The sequence below is a fragment of the Dermacentor silvarum genome, chromosome 5 (genome assembly GCF_013339745.2).
Source record: "Dermacentor silvarum isolate Dsil-2018 chromosome 5, BIME_Dsil_1.4, whole genome shotgun sequence".
NCBI lineage: Eukaryota > Metazoa > Arthropoda > Arachnida > Ixodida > Ixodidae > Dermacentor > Dermacentor silvarum.
This window is the reverse complement of record NC_051158.1, coordinates 40,575,878-40,594,119: the sequence shown is the minus strand read 5'-3', so window position 1 is coordinate 40,594,119 and position 18,242 is coordinate 40,575,878. Positions and strand designations below refer to the sequence as shown.

The 18,242-nt window shown below is 44.6% G+C and overlaps 2 protein-coding genes across 12 annotated transcripts in view; one reads left to right on the top strand and one right to left on the bottom strand.

Moving 5' to 3' along the window:
- LOC119454091 (uncharacterized) overlaps positions 1-6,083 on the bottom strand; it is a 30,166-nt gene extending 24,083 nt beyond the window's left edge. Inside the window, exons 1-2 of the mRNA XM_049667910.1 lie at positions 5,959-6,083; positions 1,746-2,044 (exon numbers count right to left, since the gene is read on the bottom strand). Of these exons, the coding sequence (XP_049523867.1) occupies positions 1,746-2,044; positions 5,959-6,074 (415 nt within the window). The 5' untranslated portion in view covers positions 6,075-6,083. The remainder of the gene's footprint in view (positions 1-1,745; positions 2,045-5,958) is intronic.
- Positions 6,084-7,902: 1,819 nt separating this feature from the next.
- Positions 7,903-18,242, top strand: part of LOC119453339 (COP9 signalosome complex subunit 1) — a 98,576-nt gene continuing 88,236 nt past the window's right edge. For 4 of the 11 annotated variants that reach the window (XM_049667795.1, XM_049667794.1, XM_037715380.2 and 1 more), the window contains exons 1-4: positions 8,102-8,578; positions 8,662-8,757; positions 12,222-12,403; positions 17,443-17,616. In XM_049667795.1, the coding sequence (XP_049523752.1) occupies positions 8,528-8,578; positions 8,662-8,757; positions 12,222-12,403; positions 17,443-17,616 (503 nt within the window). In that variant the 5' untranslated portion in view covers positions 8,102-8,527. The other 7 variants (XM_049667786.1, XM_049667793.1, XM_049667790.1 and 4 more) reach the window with 5 other exon arrangements.

The window sequence follows — 18,242 nt, the reverse complement described above, 5'->3', positions numbered from 1 at the left end:
AATACAATACCAATAAAAAGCTTCTTTTACCGGTAGAGGACGCTGTTCTCAGGCAGAAAAGACGCAAAAGAAAAAAAATGTCACAGTTTCGCCCTAAGGGCGAAGCAATGAATGCGATAGCAACACAGCAATGTCATACGAAGTAAGGTGAGCGGCTTTGGTAGCAATATGAATTGTAGTAAACATGAGCTGATTAAGTAAGCAGGTGTGCTGCGGCGTAAGTAGATCGACATGAAGAGAGACTCGATGACCACGAGAAGGCGCGTGTGAAACGGTGGTGTTGATGAGAAGCGCTTCCCGTGGGCAGCGCGTGCGAAGGGACACACCTGTAGCGCTGCACTGCCGATCCGGGCAGCATTGCATTTCTAGCGTGCGTTGGAAAATGTGGCCCGACTATTACTTACTGAATGAACAAGCGTGGTGTGAGCGCGCACAAACATGAATAGATCACACTGAATGACTGCAGACGACGGTCAAAACGCTGGCAGCAAGCGCATACGCCGCAGCGGGCGAAAGTACGTGCGGTCTATCGCTTCAATGGAAACTGAGCGGCGAATTCACAGCGCATAAAGGTGAGAGCCGTGTGGAGATAAGAGACGGCGCGGGCGAGCGACGAGCACGTAGAAGTGCCCCCCCCCCCCCCCCGCTCCCTACACAGCGCATAAAGGTCAGAGCCGTGTGGAGATAAGAGACGGTGCGGGTGAGCGACGAGCGCGGTTGTTGGCCGAGTAGAAGTGCGCCCCCCCCCCCGCTCCCTCCGGCGCTGACTTCCCGCTTCCTTGCTTGCGCGTGGGAGATTGAGTGCGTTCGCTCTCCGTGATAGCGCGAGTCCCCGCACGCTTCCGCTCGGGCATACGACGCGCGGCGAAGATTTTATCTACGCGGGACCTCACGGCGACGGCGACGGCGACGACGACGGCAGAAATCCGGTTGAAGTGTCCATATAATTGCTATCGCAATAAAACGGGAAAAAAACGAGAGGTAGGTGACGACGTCACCATGAAGTTCGTGCACCGACTGTCTATGACGTCATCGATCGTGATAGTGCCTTAATCGGCGTCCTAGTGAATTTCTTATCCCTAAAGACATTAATAACAATCTGCTCTAAAGGTGACAAAGGATAAACTTGGCAAACTTCAGGAACTTTTACTGCACAAAAAGTGCCGAAAAAATTGTACTTTGAAATTCTCGACATCACACTGGCATAAGAGACTGTGTGTTTAGCGCGCAAAATCAACAACAAAAAATGTAGTTTGGCAGTCAATTTTTTCTTCTATAGTTATGAACTTGTTACGAAAAAAATTACAAAAATAAAGCTTCGACAGGAATGCTTTGTCAGTTGAAACTAGTTTAGTGTTTACCTTTAGTGTCTCTTTAAGGCATTGAAGGAATCGGGGACTTTACAAGTGTATATAGGCAAGCATATTAAAGGTAGACAAAGAAAACACTTCGCTTTTTAAAAAACTGGCAGTCACCTACTTACGTGATTTGAATGCGAAAGCATTATGACTTCTGTAATTAATTGGTATGGTTATTGATATGTGACACCCTATATTAATTCCCCTTAATCCATCTTGCTCTAATTTGTACCAACCTTAATCTACCTTGATCCACTTTATTCCACCTTAATCCACTTTATTTCACTTTCATTCACTTTACTTCACCTAAATTCACTTCACTCCACTTAAAGTCACCTTACTCCAACTTGTTCAAACGTTAATTCTGTATTACTATGGACGTCGTACAAGACGCTGATGACGTCACTGATGATGACCTTTGGTACCACTTGGTGCCTATACAACGCCGCCTTTCCTGCCTCATGCGACACGTAAATGCTATCGCATTAAAGGAAGGCGTGACCAACCAATTGCTGAGGCAGACGGTGAGCGCGGGAAAGACGAGGTCCTTCATGGACTCGACGCGGATGTTGGTGGTGGTGGGGAACTTGAAGTACATGATGAAGAAGTCAGTCGCCTGGTACGTGAAGCCAGCCACGCAGGCCACCGTGATCAGAAGCCGGATCAGGAACAGAGGATCCACGAGCCTGCATATATGCCACGGACGGAGTCGGGGGACTTTGGCGTTTTGTGTATTCAGGTGAATGAATCAATGAAATAAACGTTTCTTTCCGAAACAGTGTTCCCTAGCATTCGAGCTCGCGGGGTCACCCTATAGGTGGGGGGGTCCCTGCATCCTCTGGCCGCGATCGCCTCCCGGGCTCTGGGGACAGGTCGTCGTCGGTCGTCCAGGTCCGGGCTGGAGATCTTGGTCTCCCACGTTTCATTTAAGATTCATTATTATTTATATTTGGGTAACACGTATACCAAGCTTTAAAAACAAAAGGCTGAATCACTTCGCAGAAACGAAAACTAAGTACAAATTGTTAGCAGTCAATTTAATTGAGAATCCTACCATGTTAATGTTTGTTGAGGGCACTTAGGTAATAGTTATAGTTATTTACCTCGCTAGTTACTGTCACGTTTGACAACAAGGCAATTATGAAGCTGTGGACAGCTAAAAAGAAACATCGGGCAGTGATTGGTTCAGCGAGTTACAAATAAAGTGCTTAAAATTTTTTATTACTAAATGGCCCACGAAATACTAAATACACCATGGGATTACACGCACATCCGCAATACTCTAACCCACACCAGAAAGCTGCACAGCCAAAGACGATCACTGTATACGAAAAGGTATTGTGAAAGGCGTGAAAGGTACTGCGGCTACGAAGCTTTAGAGAAAGGTGAATCATTTCGCAGAAACGAAACTAAGTACAAATTGTTCACAGTCAAGGTAACTGTGAATCCACCAGTTAATTTTTATTGATGGCGCTCAATTAAGTCAATGTTATGGTTATTTACCTCGTCAATTACTGTCACATTTGACAAGGCGTCAATTACGAAGATAACACTAAGATAGCTCTATAGATAACACGCACGCGCTCTGTCCACGACGCGCAAAAAAAGAAAAAAAAAACTATCGGCGCTCGTTCCGTTACCAACATCAAGGCTATACACGTTGTCTCGGAGAAGGGAAAACAGATCAAGCAGCAACTTTCCAACCTAATGTTTCAATTCAGTTCAACGCGAGTCCACTTTATTTTCAACATCAACGTCGCAAGACGATGATGTTGCGGGCGGCAGACCAAAAAAAAGCAATACTTTGAAATTGCCTTGGAAGCGTCTACTGACCATAACATTTCACATACAGCAACGCATCAGTGCAAAATTAGGATACTACAAAGCCTGCCATGGTGGCTTATCGGCTATGGCGTTACAGTTGCTGAGCGCGAGGTCGCGCGTTCAAATCCCGGCTACGGCGGACCGCGTTTTGATGTAGCCGAAATGCAAAAAAAAAAAAAAAAAACACTCCCGTGGATATTGAGTTCAGGTTAAATAAATCCAGATGTGGTCAAAATTGTTCAGAATTTGCAGGCGCAAGTAGGAATCAGCTAGCGCAAGACAATGGTTATTGGAGATCGCAGGGAGAGGCCTTCGTCCGGCAGTAGACATAAATATAGGCTGATGATGATGAATCAGAAGTTCCTCTACTACGGCGTGCCTCATATTCAAATCGTGGTTCTGACCCGTAAAATGCCAGACTTTTGTTTTAATACAAAAGGATAATACAAAATAAGAATTGCTCATCCAAAGGCATATGGAAGAGTTATGTATACTCTCAATTATACATGTCTTGCGGGTACAATAGAAGGGAAAAACTTGAAGCAGGAAGCGATAAAGATTTAGTCGTGAGTCGGCATCTCATGACACAATTGGCACGAAAGTATAGTTCGTATGAAGAAATAAGGATATAAAACCATGTTCATGACCAACATGAAAAAGAGAGATAAAACCTTTATTAACAAATAAACAAAAGACCACCCATGTTCTGCTTCCGGTGAAGTGCGTAGATTTTTAGGTTGATTGTGTCGCTCCTTAATGGGTATAGGAAACAGGTATTTATCATCATCATCATATCATCATCATCATCATCATCAGCCTATATTTATGTCCACTGCAGGACGAAGGCCTCTCCCTGCGATCTCCAATTACCCCTGTCTTGCGCTAGCAGATTGCCAATTTGCGCCTGCAAATTTCCTAACTTCATGCCCCCACCTAGTTTTCTGTCGTCCTCGACTGCGCTTCCCTTCTCGTGGTATCCATTTTGTAACTCTTATGGTCTAACGGTATTTATAACGAAGTATATATAACACAGGCATAGATTATTAAGCTGTCGTAGAATGCTGAACGTATAACGACTGAGCCCTGTAGCCAACAAAGGCTGATTTTTCCCAGCGTAAGAAAATTGTGCAAAGACACGTACATAAGATTACACAAAATATGAGAAACAAAAGCACAGAAAAGCAGGACTCATACGTCACATAGCAAATATAAGTTATATCTACTGAACTCAAGTGGTAGCTTTAAGTGCCACATCACCATATTGGGCTCGACAACGTGGAACGTCTCAACGCTCGCGAAACCCGAAAATAATGTGTGTTTCGGTGTAAGTGTCAAACAAGATATACTACGGCGCGAACTGTTTTTTCCGATTCTCTGTTTCGTAACGTCTAATACGCGCGCGTTCGTCAACTGGGTCAGGGAGGGGAACTAAAAGATCCCGAAATAACGGTTCTGAGTGGCTTTCGTATGAAACATTCGCGATCACCCGAACAGTCTTTTATTTGTATTATATGTAGGGGTATTACGCGGTATTACATACATATGTGTCAAATAATATATATAGGGATTTTTTTTCTTTTTTTTTTACCAGACGGACTCCGTGTACAACTTTAGGTTTCACTTTGTTCAGGAATAAGAAAATATTAGATATTCGAAGGTCCTTTTTCTCAAATATTTGCATTCAATTCGATTCGAAAATTTCGTTACGATTTGAACACTTCTGATTATATTCAACTGTTTAATGCTGGGTACAGTAGTGCATCAATAGTGAAGTAAAAATACCACATTTACCACCGTTTGGCGCAGAGTAACGTGGTTTAGAATATAGATATATAAGCGCTACGAAGTATCATGACGCTAAGTGTTACGTCGGTCGATTGATTACAAAGTCACGAACCCTGCCAACGTAGCCTACGTAAGCGCAAGCGTGTTCGATATGGCGATACACTGGTTGAAAAAAGTGTACACATAGTGTCCGATGACCAGTTCGATGTGCATAATTAACACGAAAACGTTCACAAAGCTCGATAATTTTCATAATTCGCTGCAGCTGAGTTCGTTCTAACTGGGTTCATTATACGAGGCCCGCATTCGGATATGGTCACGCAAGCATTGTTGTGGTAATTATTATGACGATGGATTAAGTCGGGAAGCGTTGTCCAACGCTTGAAGGCATTGCGATATTGTAGATAAACGGTAATATTTATTGTGGCAAAAAAGAAGACACGCGCAAAAAAAAAAAGAAGAAATCATTAGGTCATCGACAGTGCACGGTGATTACAGTTTTACTGAGTGAGGGAGGTGGGGAGAAGGGGAGTGAGGGCTCACAACATCGAATCTTTTGCCGCAGGTCCACTTCAGAAAAAAAATAGATACAGAGCTACCATTTCGCGTACTAGACTTAACCTCTCTCCTATCATTAATTTGTCTTTTGGTGCAAGCATCCTGGCTCGTGGCCGAAAGGATGTCGGTGGGTTTAAGTACAACTACATCGTTACTACGGGGATGCTGATCTGCGAAACATTTTTTCCAAGTTATAAACACACTCTGCGCCCGTTTTCTTCTGCTGTACCTCCATTGAAAATCGACCAGGTGACTTTACAATGATTGGTGCTGCTTGTTTCTTTTTCTTCTTTTTCATATCCTGCATCCTTTACACACAATTTAGCGGGAAGATAATCTTTTTACGGAGTTTCTATGGCAAACCTTGGCGGATCTCTTCCTACTAAATGCATGCCATATTTAGCAGGCAACAAAAACGTCAGTGTTGACGTACTTAGCCTTGACCTTGGAGCCGAAAGATGTGCGCTTGCTTGGGCTTTGACCTCGTGTTATTCGAACGCCGCGCTGTTGACTGTAAGCCTTGTTCAGCATGGGCTTGATGGAGTCCATGGACCTGGAATCTCCCCTGAAGCAAAGAACGGATGAAAATTGGTATAGCCCTGTGCTCGTTTAATTAACACGAAGAGAATGGCACTGAGCTGGATGATAATGAGGTGCATAAGTTGACAATGTGTAGATTTGCCTTTGTCTGTGGGTGCGTTCATACTTTCTACATTGCATATGAACATAATTAGACCCCTCACTACAGTAGATTATATAATTCCTTAATGTGCGAAGTGAAGCAAGTTCAAGATCATCGAAACTCGGTCTTCGCCGCTAACTGGACTTGCAACGTTACTGACGTGCATTTATTCTGATGACACGGAATATTACTGCCGTCCCCATTTTACTTTTGCAAGCTTTTCTGCGTATACATATTTCCCCGCAAGACTTACTCCACCTCCGGACAAAGACTTCACTCAATCACTGAACAAACGCACACATTTCAGTCAGTTGTGAGTTAAGTACATTATTGCAGACTTTCTTTTTTCTTCGAAATGAAGTGTGGCATGCTCACCTGCTCCATGTGTGGTAAATTGGTCGAACCCCCGGTGACACTGAAGTTCCAAACGTTCCAGGGCTGACTACCCTGTGGTTGGGGACACAAGCGAGAAATTTCACGATTCACAAACACGTATTTTTTGCGGAATACGCTATCAAAACACAGCCTTCAGCTTTTTGCTTATTCGGGGCGTTCGCTAGTATATTGGCATTGTCCCACTTACCACCTAATACTAAACTAGCTTTACTTGACGTCAAAGCGTTCCCATTTAGGCCTAGCTGGGCACCAAGTGCAATGGATGCCAGCATCTCTCGAGTTTACCTTAGCGCCAACCTTAGAGGATAACGCTGAGTGTCGTGACAGTCTTATCATGTTTAGCTGTGCAGAGGAGGTATCATTGACGGTCACCTTCTCGGAGGAACAAACATTGGCTTCAGTTGAACCCTTGCAGTCTTGGCACGTATGAATGAAAATGCACTGTTTGAGTTCACTTCACAGTTCCAAGAGTGCAACACAGCAACAGCGACGTCACGAAAAGTGGGATGGCAGAGCTGTCACAGCAATCGATGGGGCGGGGAAGTGCTATTATATGTGGTTGTACTCACTTCTCGCACTTTCGCACGCAATGATGGGACTCGTCCCGTTTGTCGCCAAAAGCGAGATGCCAGCACGCTATATCGCGGAGAAAAAAATCAATAGAACGATCGACTTCATCTGTTTAGTTCAGTTACTTTTCTTTCGTGTGTGTTCGGGTAGTGTCTGTACCCGTTAAGGCAAGGGCGTGGAGCTTGTGTACGTTGCGATGACACCCTATAGTCTGGCTTTTTTTTTTCATATTTCGTTTATCACAAGCCGCATGCATCCAAAGCAAGAAGGGCGGCTGTGTAGAGTCATACGCCTACATAACAACGCACAATCTTTACAGATTCCTAACGGTGTTGAAATGGAAATGCGTATTCGTATCTTAAAATGAATGCGCAGTTCGAACTACTAGTCTTGACAGCAACTCAACACAATCATCTCGTTTCCAAATTACGAGAGCGCGGACCGTTGCTTTCAGACGGCATTACTGCACACAACTTAGACGCAGTTCTCTTAACTTTATCATTTATCCTTGTTTACATCCCCGTAAAAATTAACGACAAGCCTGACAGTACATTGCAACATCTTGACAGAACATCAACGTTTCGTTATTTATTAGTCCGAAACAAAATAAGAGATGGGACTGCTGAAAACAAAACTGAAAGCGAAATTGATGCACTGACCGCTAGCACGATCGCTGTAAACATCGAAATTAGCTTTTGTACCCGACCGCAGCAATATATGTCGCTGCGTTCGCTCGCTAAATGGCTGGTGCGGGGCGGGCACCCGCCGCGATGTATCGTTATTGGTAAATAGTTGTGCGTAAAAAATAAAACGGGTTTCTTTTCTCATTCACGGCAGCAAAACTTTTCTGTTTTTAGGAGGCCTTAGTTCGTTATGCCACAGCCTGTTCCTCATCAAATGATGTTGTTCCAGGTAAGCACCGCATTCAAACCGTCTCCTGCGGTGCGGACTGGCGTTCTTTTATTTTTGCAAGTCCCGGTTATATTGTAATTTTGCCGCAATTCTTTTCAAACTACGGGTTTACACCATTGGTGCGCCGCTACCTGACTATGTTGCCAGGATAACGTCTCACAGTCTCAGAGGCGAGGCGCGTGCGTGATATGACGTATCGCCAGTATCGCATTCACCGGTTCAGGCGCAGTGTAACTGAGGGCTGCATGGTGCCACTGAAGGCGGCGGCAATCTTGCGTCCCATTACCGGATCCACTTTTGTAAGAGATTTGTATTGACTGACGCGTTATCCTCGACGCGTGGCGTGTGCTTTGCGCCGCCGTCAAGTTCAGAAAACCAGCACCAAGATAGCACTCGCGAGACGCGATTCAATCATCCTGGTTGAAAGGAGCGTATCGCCACAATGCATGCTTCTGCAATGCCGCAGAGGAGGAGACGACAGGTCGAGTCGCAGGTTTGTAGTAGTGGTCATGTTGCCGTGACGCCCTGTTATAACGTGCCTTTCTGTGTGCTTGTCCTCTGCCATTCCCCGGAAAGCAACAGAGTTCTGTGGAACCGATGCAAGTTGACGCGCCGCCGGAGGAGAATGAAGCGGCCGAGGAAGAGACGTACGTCGTCGAAAATCCAACATTGGTGAGTGCGTATATTTGTTTCCGCAACATTCTTTTAGTCATATTTGTTGCTTGCTGCTGGATGCGCGCAGCAAATGTGGCTTTGCGGCGTTTCGCCGATCTAGCGCGTCCGCATGCAGCGTTCTGACGGCAGTGCTTTGGATCATTGTTGACGTTTTTGACGAGCGCGGATTATGTGATTGCCACATCCATTGTGACTATGTTCAGCCTGAGTGCTCGGTTCACTTGCAGTGTAGCAGCTGAATTTCTTGAACGTTTCCTGACGGAGACCCGGAGACCTAGAACAGGGCCACCGTTGACAAATTTACGTATATTTCTGGATACTTGGATATATTTCTGGATAGAATGCTAAGAGAATGTACACATATGCGCGTCAAAAATCTCCAGACGCTGAGTTGAGAGTGATGTTTTGACTTTTTTTTTTTTACTCAACGGCTTTGCCAGATAAGAAGGGAGGCATTGTTATTGTTTACTTTTATCTTAGCCTGTTTGTTTTTGATGTTCGAGAACTGCCCAGAGTGGCCCACAAGTTGAAATGTTCACAGTGCCCAACTCTATTAGACGCAAGAATATTGCTATGAATTGACAGTACAGGCACAAGAACAATGAGAACCAGTCAAATAACTTTTAGCCTGTCATTTCCCTGCAAAATGTGTATATGTAGCACGACATGAAGTCTATCGCTTGTGAGAGTAGTTACCGACAACTCCCGAGAGTACCAGTGAACGCAGGCTTTCAGCAATTAGTGATATGCAACCTGTTAATAGGAAATGTAGCTTAGAACCTGCCTTAATTTTATTTCTAGTACCAGTGTGTATCACTACAGCTCTAGCACCTCTGAACATATACTGATGCCATGAGGAAGGCCTTGAAATGCTGCTTGATGCGGGTAGTCGGCGACCATTGCTGAGATTAGTGCCGTCACATTTCTCGTCTTCATCATTTTCTTTGTGTCGGTTATTTTTTACTTGTGCCACTTGTTTTAAGTAACATCCAATACTCTGCTACATATGTCACTAATATCATAAGGAGCCATTGGCTTCTTATGATATGACTAATAAAAATCGGGCCCTCGGTTTCCTTTCTTCACGTTATGTCACTAATGAGGTTCCTCGTCATCAGTAGCATACATGTTTGGGCTGGTAGGTTCTAGAACAGCATGAATGCAGTTGCTTGCAAGTTTCAATTTGGTTTACCATTTCTCATCCTGTCCATTGCTCTGTTTTCCTGCTCAAGTTCCTTACCAGATGACTTGTATAGCTCCCATCACGGCTGTCTAGGCTGCGGGAGCAGTGTGCTTCCAAGAACCTTGGCGCTGCCTACCAGCAGAATCTGGAACGACATAGTTGCTCCTGAGCATGCGCTGCCAGGTTGAAAGGGCATCACCACTTCGCAGTCATAGCTGTGTGTGTGTAGGAAGGAAAAAAAACTTGGCCATGGCCCTTGTGCAGCTCTCCCTTTCTGATGATTCTGCCCAATGGCAGGTTGCACGAGCATGCTGCTTTTTATCGCCTGTGGTTGCATTGTCATGCAATGGCACAGGCTGATAAAGAACTGTTCCTGCCGCCGTGGTTTCACGCAGTCTGCCAGCTATCGCGTCTCCTCCTGTCATTTGTTACGACTATGACTACAGCTTTGCAAGTAGCAAAGCCCTGGCGGCACGTGCTCAGAAACAACTAATTCCTGCTTCTTCCGATAGGGGGCGCCAGGGGTCTCAGAAGCGTACCACTGCCGCACTTTATTATCAAGAAACGATTACTCGTAATGCACAGATTCAAATCTGACATGTTAATATGCAGCAGGTAGCTCTCCCGTCGAACATTTAAGTTGTAATAGGCGTTTTAACAGGGACGTGTGTTTAGGCACTACAGCTTTTTAGGAGCAGCTTGAGCGTTGCCTATCATATTGATTGAGGGGGTACACTCCCTGCTGTACATGAATAATTTGTGAGCCCAGACAGGTGTCATGCGTAATCACTGGAAGACCTTTTGCCCTGCAGAGGTAACAACTGCCATGTCATGGCAGAACCACAGCTGATGTTGCTTGCAGAAAGCGGTAATAAAGTTTCACCGTCATGTGTGCGACTGTTGAGGTTTCATACTGTCATTGCCAGCTGGTCATAAAATTATCATCGGGATGGCTTTTCTGACGAAATATCGTATAGACTCATGTAAGGCTGCACACCCCCAACTTGCAGCCCTAAATTTTTTGGGAAAAAAATGCCCAGTGGAGAAGCAATGGCGTTCGGTGCACTGCTGGCACACATGCATCGCGTAATTTTTGTGCGCTGCGTACTTTCGCATACCACTACTAGATGGCGAGAGTCATCTAGCAGTGCTGTATATAATATCTATTGCCATCTAGTAGCGGCTCTTAGACGGGACCGAACCAAATGGTCTCGTGTAAGGGCCACACCTCGTCGAAATTTTGAAAGAACAGTGTGGCCCTTACACGACTCTGTACTGTACCCACAATATACCTCGGCACTCAACACACCAAGGCTTCTCTGCTTCTTTTCACTAGTGTTAGGCAGACTTCAGCACCAACATTGTGATTAGCACAAAAGACACATTCAGGTGTAATGATGACAGAAATTTGTTCGTTGTTCTCACTCATTTATGCCTCTTGCATAGCCAGCAGTATGCAATCTAATCTACCAGTCTGAGTCAACACCTTGGTGATGTTCACCATCAAGCTGTCCTAATGGTGTTGTTCATTGTCCATTGCTGTAGATAAATGTGGCAATTCATGATATGTACATGTGTCGCATCACACAGTGGTTAGGCATACGTGTCGTACCTTTGGAGCCAGCACCCTAATGCATTTGCATGCCTTGGGTGGCACGAAAATGGTCATCAAATAATCTGTGATCATATTTTATGTCATTATCATTGTGAATTGAGAAGTCTGAAGAGTCGCATGCTGCCTACAACACCTTCAGTTGTTGGCAGCACTGTTGATTGAACCGTTGGCAGCACCGTTGGCAGCACCTTGAAGACCGTTGATTCATTGCCAAAAACACCAGTGATAATTTTTTTTTTTTTTTATTCTTCCTTGTTTGGTGCTGTTCAGATTCGTTGGAATACCATCTGGTGAGGTAAAATAATGGTTAGGGACAGAATATGTCGCAGGCCATAGTACAAAAATATGGTATTTTGAGATTCGTACGAATTCTATGTTCACAGTAGGAAGCCTGCTTCTGCACGGCTAGCTTCCCATTATGAACAAGGGATCCGTGCAGATCTCAAAACGTAATTTTGTTTTCACTGTGGTCAGTGACCTGTTTTCTTCCAACAGGTTCGTGTGATATATAACATTTTTCACTTCATTGAAAAAATTCGCACCAGCCAGGACTCAAGGAAGTCCCTGTTGGTTAAACTTAATGCAGAGCCCTTCATCAGTGCTTCTAGTGCAGCTTAGAGGTGTGAAACATCATGATTTAAAACATTTTCGTCGTCGTTGCAGGACTTGGAAGCGCACGCCAACAGCTATGCAGGCCTTGCCCGGCTGTACCGACTCCTGTACATTGCCGACCACTGCCCGTCGCTGCGCGTCGAGGCTCTGCGCATGGCCCTGACGCACGTGCAGAACACGTACAACATCGCCAAGTACCAGGAAATCCACAAGAAGCTCAGCGAGGCTGTGGGGTGAGTGTAGAATTTAGCCAAAACAAAGACTACAAGGACGAAATGTGAAAATACCTGAAGGAAATTGGTAATTTTTAATCGAAACTGTGTGAAATACGCTGAGAGTGAGCGTATTCGCCGAAATGAAATTATATTTTTCGGAAACATTTTAGCAATGTGTTCGATGATTGTGGGCAACACCAGGCGGGACACCGGAAGCGAGCTTCACCCCAAGTCGCCTATGGCTTTGTGTGAAACTTGTCCAGACAGAGGAGGGCTAAATGGGGTTTAACTGGAGAGGTTTGAAGCAGTACGCCTCCGGCCACTGCATTTCACTTCTGTGCAAAAAGATATAAATTTTCTTTAAACTAAATAAAGAAACAATGATACAAAAATTATAATAAAAAGAACACCGTAGCACACACAAACACTCACGCATACAAGAGTGAAAAAAAAAAAGATGAAGCATAGCAACGAAGGTGGGTCACTGCAGAAAATTGTTTCTGGTATTTTAAGCACATGCACATACTGATAAAAAAACATTTCAATACCCTGAAAGCAGTTTTCTTTCAAAGCCAGTAACTAACTATGGTCCAAGTATTGTCCCAATGGATGATTGCCAACACTCCTACGTTTAAAGCTTAGTTTTAGTTGTGGCCTTTGCTGTGTGTATTGGGGGTAGTTCTCGTCAGATGTGAAACAGAGGTGCATTTCCTCCTCTGACCATGTTTTCAGAACAAAGCAAGTTGTGTGCCATACTTATTTCTCGTCTTCTGTTCTTGCTCTGATCCAACAAGTGACGCTTGCTGCTTATCATTCAGTGTTGGCTGAAGACATTTAGCCAGACACTCTGTACTCTAAAACAATACTCGGCAAGAAAAAAATACCTTTCTGGTGTGTTGTCTGCAAGCAACGCTCGGCCATAAAGGGTGGTAGAGCATTGCACACATAATGTGAAAGATATGAATTCGGCTACAAGCTGTGTCAGGTTGTCATTTTGTCTGTTTTTAATCTCATTTTATTGCATTGAGGTGAATTTTCACTGTTGTGAAGTTAAGCATATATTTCTTACATGTATGCTATATGTTTGTCTATGCCGAAGATAGAAAGTAGATGCTATACTATTCAACTGCCAAAGTTGCTCAAACCTGGTCGCATGTTCTTGGCTAAATTATTCTTAAGAATGTTTTTACGATTACAGGGCACAGACAACCGTCATAAAACATTTCATTCACAGCGTATATATTTTATCTTAAACATTGTCGGACATCTAAAAGGGTACAAAAGAGTATTAGTGCTCATAATCTGAAAGTGTGTTAGTTTCACTGAAACCACTGTTTATGGCCAGCACAGTTGCACCTGCGATTGTAATGCCATTATAGGTCCTGTACGGTGTAGTAAAGCTTAGAAGGGTGCCAGAAATTTTGACGCACCACATATGTCGCACCTGCGTACAGTTAAAGCAGCGTCCGAGAAATTCAAGAACAACACTGAAGCTTGTTATTGCTTTCAGTGCTTCGCCCTTGAGGCAAAACTGCCAGTTTTCTTGCCTAACATTTCCTCCTTTTAATTAAAAAAAGTTGATTTCCCCCATGCTTTTGTATATTTGCTTTACATTGTAACTAATATCGGTGTCACTTAGGCACTTTCAAGCGATCAAGCCAAATCAAAAGTGTCTTTTGTGACTCGGGTGTACTACAGTCGAGTCCCGCTACAACGTAATTCAGGGGACACGCGAAAAATTTCGCTTTGGCGTAACATCGTTGACGAGAAATTCGTACATATCTGCGTATGCCAAACGGCAAAGACGCGAACGAAACCGAAACCATCGTCCTGGAAATCTTCGCGATACCTTGGGGGAAAAGGTTGAGACAGTACACCGAAGGCGGTCAGTAAAGTGTCAACTTGCGAGAGAATGCATTTCGCGCCGCTGTTACAGCATTTTTTGTATATTGCGGCGGACCCCTAAGTCAACGCGCGTACCCGGCCGATCGCAAAACACTCATTTTGTGGCGCATGCACCGTTGCAATGAAGCGGTTTGAATTATCACAAGTTCATTGCATACTTATGACAAAGTTGGCAAACTTGGAAAGCTTGCGTTTACAAGTTTTATTTCCATAAGTCGGTCAGCCTGGATTTCTTCTTCACGGCAAGCAAAGGTGTTACCGTATTTACACGATTGTAGGTCGACCCATTTTTTCAAATTTGGCAATCCAATGTTGGGGGGTCGACTTAGAATCGAAACCGAACCGTGTACCTCTTGTAACGGCAAGAGAAATGAGAAATCAGGGGCGCTACGGCGTGGTTACAACAGCAGTGCCAGTGAGGTTGACTCTAGTGACGATGAGTAGTCTTAGCAACCCCATCAATAAATTTCCCTTGTATAAATGCACTCGCGTGGTTTTTCTCCCCCCCCCCCCTTCCCACACACACACAATTTTTTTTTTTTTTTTGCGACATGCAATTTTGGGGGGGTCGACCTACATTCGAGTCGACTTACAATCGTGTAAATACGGTACGCAAGTCTCACAGTCCGTTAAAAGAGCCATCTCAATGTCATTGTCGTGGGCTCTGATAACCTTTAAGGTGAGGTCAAAAGGATCCCTTACTTTCAAAACAGTCGCCAGAGTCTGTGTGTCTAGCGGGTTGTCATTTTTCCCAGACAACGAGACATTGGCATCATGTTGACAACAGCGGCTGCGGCGTGGCCACCGTATCTTGAAAGCAATCTGCGACGTGCACAAAGTGCGCGCCCGTGCAGGCCTCATCTTCAAAGCGATCTGCGATGTGGGTAAAGTGCAACTAGTTCCGGTAGAGTCGTGTGCGCTGTGCTTTCGATGTTTAGTTCACATTGAAGTGAGAGACGGCACGGAGGTCAATTCGTTCGCTGCTATTGCCGCGCCTTCTCACTCCAACGTGTTGACACCGAGTTGCCGGGGTCATTGAGATGTGTTCATGTTTACCTGTGAGCACGTGACACCGTGGCATGCGTGAATGCGTGCTTGGTAATTGAGTTGGTAAGCGAATGTTTACAAGTTTATACGGCTGATAAACTACTATCATGAGTTCGTATAGCTGTCTGCTAATCTGCTATCGCAATTGATGCTTCGCGTTTCAGGCGAAACTACGAAATGTTTTCCTTCCGCTTTCAGCCTCGGCGATCACAGTGCCTTCTCTTCGAGAGAGTAATTTACGCTTCTTCGTTGGCGTAGCCATTTCAACCGGACACACACCACAGAAAACGGCAGCGATTGTGGTGATCCCGTGCAGTGTTGCGTAGGCGCGTGATGACCATGCGTGGCTATGGATTGCAGTAGCGTAAATCGATACTTTGAATTTGATTTCGTTCGCGAAAACCTCGTTCAAGCGGACATACCATCTTCACAGCTTTGGAAGGACCTTCTAATTTGACTACTCGGCAGTTTCAATTTCAATTCAGTCCAAGTTTCATTCTCGAAAAGTTTGTTGAAGCGCAAATACTGAATAAAATGCCTTCGTTATGAAGAGACTTTTTTTGCATTACTTTCTATGGGCAGCTGACGGGGAATCAGAAAATCTTCGTTGTAGGGGGATTCAACTGTATACCAAAAATTATCCCTCAGCTCTCCTTTTCTTGTCACTCGTAGCTGGAACTTGTGCTGCATGCAGCACCAGTGAAGCCCACCTGTCAGAGCTATCAAGCTGGCTTCTATGCAAGGATTTATATTGAGAACAGATTTTAGCTTCTTCTGTTCTTGTTGTTTGCGGCTCAATTGTGTGCTACTGCAGAGGGCTTCTTAGAGTCGTAAACTGTTTCATGTTCACAATTTATTTCATTGTGTAATTTTTAACACGAAAGTGTTTTATGCCGGGGTCCACCAAGACTTCACTGACGTATTTCCGTCACGGATATGACGTTCTTACAATGTACACGAACATAATACAAAGAAAGAAACCAGAAGAAAAAGTTCCACAAACATGCAAAATTTGGAAATCGAACCCACGACCTCTCGGTCCGCGACGATAGATCGCCGAGCGTTTAACCCATTGCGCCACAAACGCATTTGCAGAGAGCTACACAGACGCGCCTTATATATCTAACACTCCTCCGTGTACCCGCGCTCTTGCTCGGGGCGGTGCCGCCGCCTACGAGCAGAAAAGAGAAGTACTGCATTATGACACTAACGCGCACCGACAGTGAACGCTTCGGTGGTCTCAGCACTACGACGCCTCGATGCCAGCATTCGAAGGGACGCTGGCATCAAGAAGCACTACCAACGCCACCTAGGCGGCGTTCACCGTACTCAGCACAGCGGAGCGTGGCCTCCGCAATTAGCTCTGAAAATGTTTCTGAAGTTGATCGCGGAGGCTGCAATTACGTCGCGCTGTACGCGCTGATTTGACTCTGTGACGATTCAGTTACGTGCTTTGTCTTGCGCATTGTATTAGAGTGTCAGTTACGTGCTTCGTCTTTCGCGTTGTGCTAGCGTGTGCAGCGTAGTGCAGCTTCCATATGCACGACGGTTGCTCATGGTCATCGACGTTGGTAGTCGTGATGGAGGAGACGTGCCACCAGGCGTCAGCGTGGGTGCATCAACGCCTAAGGGCGCTTTAGCCACAAAACACCAATAGACATTATATATCAATGTGCAATAAACATTACACTACTTCTGTGAAGACACGTTTCACTTTCGTGTTCTATACCGATTCCTATATAAGAGGGATCAACCACATTTTTTTAATGCCTAAATAAACTGCAACACTTTTGAGTGTGCACAGCTAACCTGTTTGGTTTCATGATGCTTGCCTCGCTTAGTTAATTATTGCACTATTTTAAAAAATGTTTATCATTTTTTCCTCAAACCATTGATAGTAGAAACTAGAGCTTCAGTGAGGCTAATTGTTGCCAGAGACAACGAATTTGGGACAGAAAATGAGCTTCAGAAATGTCAATATAAAAATGTACAAGGTCATTCCAAGTTAGACGACATCGTAGTGACACCTACTTTACTAGGATGGAATCTATAGTGGGCAAGCGAGGCAACCTCAATGGTATTCCGCACGCTTTGAAATTTTGTAGGAGCACTCCGAACCTGCCTGATGTGACTGGTGGCAGCAGCAGCAGCTCGGGGGCCGTGCCTCCTCTCGACAGCCAGTGGATTGAGACCCGCAGCAAAAAGGCGGCGTTGAAGCTGGAGAAACTCGACACCGATCTCAAGAACTACAAGAGCAACTCAATCAAGGAGAGCATCAGGTGAAGCCCTGTAGAGTTGAGAGCGACCATTATGTGGTGTAGGTGCCAATTGTAATTTTGTTCAATTTAGTTTCTCCGCATTTCTTGCACCATCTTCAGAATTGTACAAACCGTGCGGCTAGAGAACGGATTTAGAATTTTCAGTATTTAAGCGAGATTTTGTTGAGTTTGCAGAATGTTGACTCGGTGCGAGAACTTTATTCAGGAGCGTCAGACATGAGAACATAACATGTATCGTGTCTAGCATACTTGAAATGCATTTATCATTGCCTTTTGAAAAATATTTCCAATGTAAACTATTGTGAAACGCAATGAGGGAAGTGAACCCGCTGCGTGGCGACTTACTGCGATCGAGAGCACTAACACCAGCTACATTCCAATTCGTTTTGCTACTACACTTTACGCATGTCCTTAAATCTTTCAGTACAGGTCCAGTGAACCTGTTCCGATGAATGCCGCACGTATTAAATATAAATATTTTTGGCAGTGCTTTTGATGCACTATCTTTGCACGTGCAATTTGCATGCGCAAAGCCTGTAGGGGATATAAACAAATTTTAGGGGACCTCAAGGAAAGTTTTTCAACTATCAGGAAAAATTTGAACACAAACAAGTCAAAAAGCAACT